At 41.5% G+C, this 6,931-nt stretch overlaps 1 protein-coding gene across 3 annotated transcripts in view; it reads left to right on the top strand.

Annotated features, from left to right (window-relative positions):
* The window catches only part of KCNMA1 (potassium large conductance calcium-activated channel, subfamily M, alpha member 1), a 772,904-nt gene extending 765,979 nt beyond the window's left edge, over positions 1–6,925 (top strand). For 2 of the 3 annotated variants that reach the window (XM_010834186.1, XM_010834188.1), the window contains one exon: positions 4,483–6,925. In XM_010834186.1, coding sequence (XP_010832488.1) covers positions 4,483–4,507 — 25 coding nt within the window. In that variant the 3' untranslated portion in view covers positions 4,508–6,925. The remainder of the gene's footprint in view (positions 1–4,482) is intronic. The other variant, XM_010834189.1, reaches the window with a different exon arrangement.
* The last annotated feature ends 6 nt before the right edge of the window (positions 6,926–6,931 follow it).

Below are 6,931 nucleotides of genomic sequence, written 5' to 3' on the forward strand. Positions count from 1 at the left end.
GGGGCCTTGGGGTCTGCTGGGCAGAGGGTGAAGGCCAGACTAGCTCTCAGAAGCTCTCACACAGTATTACCTTTGAAGGATTGAGCTCTTTGTTAGCTCTTACTGTTCTCAACTATTATCTCTATCCAAATGGCATCTTTCCCTTTCAAACCCTTTCTGTTTCAACCTCAGCTAGTGGTACAGCAAGAAAAGGCCCAATTATTCCAAATACCTTTGCTGTATCATCATCTCCCTTTTCATGTGCTCTTCTCTTGGGAGTGTTAAGAGAAAAGGCCAGATCCCACAGCACTGACAACCCACAGCACCAGAAAACCCAGCAGTTATGTCAGCCCAGATCACGAGCCCTTCTCTGCCATAGCCCACTCCTCTGGGATCCTTCATGGCTGGAGGAAGTCCTGACCCTTATTCTAGACCTTCGAAGGTCAGTGATGAAAGTAGCAACGGAAGACATGGATGTCTTGCAGGTGGGGTAGGGCCCCTGCCAAGTTGAAAGCCAATATTTCAAAGACACAAGTACCACTGAAAGTCGTCACCCCTTCCTTTCCTCCTCTTCCTAAGGAGGGATATCCAGTCAAATCCTTCTTCACCATCTCTGCTGCCACAATCCCCATTCTTCTGGCCAGCCCCCAGGTTTACACACCTCAGTTCTCCACCCCTAGTTCATCTGTAATCACACCAAAAGGTATCACCTGTTCTTATGTCCTTTGGCACTGAGAGTACTCATAATCATGCTAACCTTATGCATGGTTAACTAACCGTAACTAAAATCTAACACATTCCAAGTGCTTACCATGAGTCAGACACTCTTCTAAGCACTTTATGTATATTAACTTATTCAGTTCTCCAGAGAACCTCAGATGTAGATGCAGTTAATATTCCCATCTGAAAGATACAGGATTCAAGGGACAGATTTGTTCAAAGTCACCCAGCCAGGAAGTACCAGAGAGGTGTTTAAAACTAAAGTCCATGAACTTTATGCTATAATGCCCCCTAATATTACCAACAATACTGATAGCCTTAACAGCTCACATTGATGTATCATGTATGTAGATAAGTGCTTCATGGACACTAACCCCTTTCATCCAGACAACACCATTAGAAAGACCATTAGCCTCATTTTACAGAAGAGAAACTGAAGTTAAGATAAATTATGTAACAACTCACTCAGAGCCAGGAATTAGTATGTGAGAGAGCCAGACGCTCTCACAGTAGCCAGACAGTAGGTAAGACCCTTGGCCTTACGTACTGTCCTATGCCATCTCCTTGGTTGCAGTGGATGGCTTGTGGCCTGTCTGGTCTTGATAGCTGATGCCTCCCAGTGGCAGTGTCCTGACTCTCTGCAGTTATTTTCTGGGTTTGATCTTATTCCACCAGCCTACTTGTCACAGACTGAAACGCCACTCCTTCCTTGACTTGAGGCACGTCACACATTCTACTCACAGTGATGGAACCATGTATCATATCTTCAAGAACTTATTAACAAATGAATTTCTTTTTCTTTGGTAGGGAGGAGGGCCTCAAAACCAGATCATTGCCCTTCTCATTCTAGGGATAAAAATAAAGCCCCCAGAAGTCTTTCTGGCTTGTGGGGTGTGACAGGGAGAGGAGACCAGCTCAGGGCTTTGGACTGACCTTGGACCACTCCAACACTCACTCGAATTCCTTCCCTGAGTACTCTTCCTTATGGCCAGTTTTGTAAGCGCCCAGTGATGCAGCTCCTTCTTTGGAAGGCAAAGTTCGATAACCCCAAGTGTCATTGTCGTAGCAAGGCTCTCGCCATTGGAGCAGAATGACTGACAGTCATTACAGTGTGGTTCCTGTCAAGCCTTTTGGGAGAGGTACCTTTGCCCCTGCCCATTTTAGCCTTCATCTGTTTCCATTTCTTCAACATCTTATCTAACCAAGTCTCCAGCAACACAGTTGTTTATATCTGACAAGGCACCTGAATTAAAAAGCCTGTTTCTCAGGCTCATCACCAGGATATGCTTTAAAACAACTCCTTTCTGTGCAGCAGCTGAATGGTCAACACAGGGATGACTCTGCTTAGATTATTTTTATGGCAAGAAATGTAAAAGGAAAGAGAGAAAGGCACTTAAATGGGGAAATAATGCTCTCTTTCTTACAGACAGCAGAAGGAAATTGATACTCTCTCTGCCGTGAAAGGTCAAAATGCCAACTTTGAGTTGAACTGTAAAGACTAAATTCTGAACAATTATTCTCTGCAGCAGTTGTAAAAATTTCAGCAAATTGCAGCTGTCTTAGGTCTTTCACCCAGAAGACCTACTCGTTTCCGTCAGCAGAGTTCACTCTCCCTTCCAACCTGGCATGTCCAACCTAGCACTAAATCCTTTTGCAAAATCAGTCCGCAGAAGGGTACAGCCAAAACCAAGAGCAGCTCAGGCAAACAGCACAGACACTGGGTTCAGCTCTTCTGAAAATCATCCTTATACGTAAACCATTGGAAAAAGTCATAGTTTGAAATTGTTTCATCGGCCTGGCAATGCTTTTAAAACATGATAACCATCATACTTTACTCCTCTCTGAAAGGTTAGTTTAATCGTAGATCACAAAAAAATTGGTTTCCACAAATGCGTAATGGTTCACTATGTCACACTTGAACTAAATGGTTTTTTAAATGGAGCTGAAATTATTTTGATGTGTACACAGTCCCGGATTTCTATACAACCTTTTTTAACCAGCCCATCAGGAACCTTGCCTCTAAAGCCTCATTAATAATTCAGATGTGCTGATGACTTTAAAAGATCTATGGAATTGAAGCTTAGGAGGGAAAAAAAAAAAAAAAAAACTCTGCTTGACAAAAAGATAAATGAATGTAGAAAGAAGCTGTAGGAGTCTGGCAAGCTGTAGATCATCTCAGAACAGATTGTAACTTTATCATTCTGTCAGGGGGAATAATTTAAAGCACTTAATCAGTTAGCTTCACTGTGAGGATGTAGCATTATGAATTCCTATCGTCCAATCTGTTCAAATCAAAGTGAACTTAATTATAATAGGTGAGAGAGCCAGTGCAGGAAGGAGAGGGGGTGGAGAATGATGCAAGAGGCAGGAAGTTTCCTGAGGAGGGGGTACACCGAGCTGCTGAACAAAGGACAGTGAGTGAGCTTTCTCAAGGCTCAACTTAGTTTAGTGTCTACGCTGGGGACCCAGGGCCCTGGACACAGCAAGAGGAAGCATGGACCAAGGAGAGACAAGCAGAGTGGTCATGACCTGATCGTAGGTGTCGGATCTATAAATCATTAGCCATAAAGGGACACATACGCATGATCCTCTATCAGGATCAAGCCAGGTGAGCAATTTTGTTACCATATCCAGCCATATGGATATCCAGCCATATCCAACAGTTATGAACTGTTCTGAAAGACAGAAGAAGAGGCCAGAGAGGCCGTCGTTTCTATAGCAGTGGGCGTGCTTGAAAGCTTTTTCCTTTTTCTTTGCTTTTCCTAAAAGCCGCTAAAATGAGGCATATGATTCTCAAGTTAGAATGCACTGTTTGCCCCAGTTCCTTTGTATCTATGCCCGTGGCTGATTTCCCAGAATATTCCAGTGTAAAAAGGTAGGGATAAGGGCTGAGTCTTGTGAAATAATACTAGCTGCCAGGAGGATGCTAGGCCATCGCATCCTCACCCCAGCCTCTGAGTGCCCTGACTCAGCATTCTCTTCTGCCATCTCTGGATCTAGGGTGAGAATGAAATGCCAAGACTCTGTCAAGCTCCCTTGTTGACAGCTTGGGTGATTATAGTCGGTTAAGATAGTGCCACTAGGAATTCTTTTCATAACTTCATACCAAGAGAGTTTTATTGAAATTAAAGCCATCTCAAAAGCCTTTTAAAACATTGGTTGCTAATCTAATGTTTCACCCTCACTGGCCAGCAAAAATCTGTGGGCTTACTTTAAGACTCCCAAAACTGGCTTCAAAAGAAATAAAGGAGTGTTGTAACGGAGATATACCTTTAAGTGAGCTTGTACAAGCAAAGCCAATTAAAGGCTGGGAGGAGGAAACCCTGCAGCAGATTCTAGATCTCCTAATCTGTGGAAGGGACAGTGTCCCTTCATCTCCACTCAAATCAATGGATGCACAAGGCTTTCTTTAGGTGCAACACCCATGCCTAATACTTGTTATATGCGTCATCTCCTCACCACCAAAGCTTTTCAGGCCACCAAAGGAACCCCAGAGAACACTGCCAGAGTTAATCTTCCAACCCCTCTTTATTCTCTGAAGTCCACGCCTGGTGCCTCCAGGTCCCAATAGCCCGTTGGTTCATCACTTGCTACAGGCAGCAGAGGCATGTTTCAGGTTCTGGGGTTCTCCCTACACTGTGCCGTCTCTTTTAGCAGTTACTCACTGTCAGCTTCTCTCGATTACCTTTTTGCATTTTTCAATGAACTTTCCAAAATCTTTCGCCTAGGACTAATTAAGCTTCTAATTTTTCCTTCTTGTTCTCTATCCGTTTTGCCCTTTAGCAGAAAAGAAATGGTTTACAGATGAACCGGATAATGCCTATCCCAGAAACATTCAAATCAAGCCCATGAGTACCCACATGGCTAACCAGATCAACCAATATAAATCCACAAGCAGCTTGATTCCACCAATCAGAGAAGTTGAAGATGAATGTTGACTCCCAGGAGACCAGAACTATTTTTTTTAAAGCCTGACAAACTTCATAAATGGTGACGTGACTTTTCTTCCTCTTAACATGCTGAATCACTGGTGGAAATGTTAGGATAAGCAAGAATTGCAAGAAAAATAGACAGATCTTTCTCCTTGTCTGCCTTGAATATTGCTTCCATGTATTTTGGAAAAGAAAATGATTTCATTTATAAATGAACATACTAAAATAGTCCTGTATAGCCTCTAGCATTTTAAATTATTTTTATTTATTAGAAAGAAAATATATTTTTTCTTTTTTTCTCATTGTCAAATATCTTCCCTATATCTAACAATGCAAAATCAAAACGCCTAAGTGGCCAGACTCCTTAATGCATATTTCTCTTCTTTATCTCTTTCTTTAAGGAGAGTGATGGTCACCACCACAATTAATTGTAATTAAGGAAACTGGATTATTAAGGCAATTTTAAAATGGCCCAATAATGTAAACATGTATTTTAGTAAATTAAAAAAAAAAAAAAAAGACAAAAGGGGGCAGGTGAATTTCCTGGATGGATGTGTATTTTGGCTACACTGACACCAGCTCTTAATAAATGGAAACACTTATTTTCACATTCAAAAGTCATATTTTTGTAGTTTTAGTTTTCATCCTGTATTTCTTATCCTTTTGTTCGTATATTTAAAGGGAAGACCTTCTTGCAGCTTTTCTACAAATGCCAGATCGGGTTTACCCTGTCAACTAACAATACCAGGAGGGTTGTGAGCATGCCTGGGATGTGGAAGTTGAGGACCAGATGCACAGAAGACATTTCTCTGTTTGTTGTTCCAATGGCGGGGACTCCTACATGCTGTTATGCTTCTCATATCATATCTCCAAACCAACCAAGCAAGTAATTTCAACTTTGGTAAGATCTGGTGGACTCTCCCCATCTCCCAGGTCCAGGGCTTTTAGCCTGAAAGTTTGTAAACATCAATTAATAGTTCTACTTAACAATAGGATGGGATAACACATGTATGCGATTCACTGAGTTTTTGTGTAAAAGCCAGAAAAGTTTCATGATCGAGGAGACAACTTTTGCCCAGATCTAAATTTTGCAGGCTTTCCTTTAGTTGCTGGCACAAAACACAAAACTTGTAACAGCAACCTAAAAAATATTAGCTCAAGGACAGCTATGAATACACTTAATACAGTCTATTAGAAAAGGCCTTTGAAAATTACCAGTGATGAGATTTTATGTATCAGCCACTTCAAACTGTGGTCAAAAAAGATTTCTCTAGCCATCAGACACAATTCTGATGTGTCTGAGCTCTGATGTTTGCATGCTCAGTGTCACAGCATCCCAGCAATTATTCCATTTCAAATGATTTCCAACTTCAAAACGATAAATCTTTGATAGAATCATCAGGGTCTCTGGAGCAGCATGAAGTATGATTTTTATTTTCTTAAAAATGTTAATTGTGGACACTCAAAAGAGAAAAAAACTAACTAACCAAAATATCCCCCCAAAGTCCCATGTGATCTCTTCCATTAGGCCATGACCCCGTGGTACATAGTATGTTACTGCAAATCAGATCAGAGCCAAGCAATGAAACCATCATGAAAACATGTCCACTAAGTACTCCAATTACCACCATAGGCAAAATGAGCTTCCAACTCTGTCCGGTCCCTGCAGAGCCAATGTCGTGTTTCCACCTTGTAGGCGTCGTCCTGAAGTGACTTGTCAGACTGTGGTTACCCTGTCGTCACATTTTGTAGAATTAGTTCTATAAAAGTATTGTGAATATAATGTATGTCCAATTGGATTGTTTAAAAACTACTTATAACCGATCACTAGTCTACTCAGCAGACTAAAATGATGTCAGCTGTCTCTATTCAGGCTTATACACATTTATTGGTTTCCAACAGAAGTTAAATGGGTTTGTGGGGGCGAATCCCTTGCTAAGATTTGACAACTTTTCTGAAAGCTAGGCCTTCTTCTATTATACATAATAATTTTGCATTGGGGTCACTTCGTATACATTCTTAGTACATCGACCCACGCTCTTCTTTCCTTCATGAACCCTAGTGGGTTACTGATAACTTGATAACCATTTCTGAATTTGTCTTAACTATTTGATCTCCTCTGGCAGGCAGTGATGGCCACCACCTAAATGTCCTTCCATTAGAGAATGTTAGGCCACAATGCCCCATGCCCGCTGCTCTCTCTTCCCCATCTCTGCAAACTGAGGGACAATGGAAACGCAAGTACAAACTCCATGCTCTTTACAGCTAGAGGTTTGAAGATAAACTCTTTTTTTTTTTTT

This window comes from Bison bison, unplaced genomic scaffold, assembly GCF_000754665.1.
Source record: "Bison bison bison isolate TAMUID 2011002044 unplaced genomic scaffold, Bison_UMD1.0 scf7180017864029, whole genome shotgun sequence".
Classification (NCBI taxonomy): domain Eukaryota; kingdom Metazoa; phylum Chordata; class Mammalia; order Artiodactyla; family Bovidae; genus Bison; species Bison bison.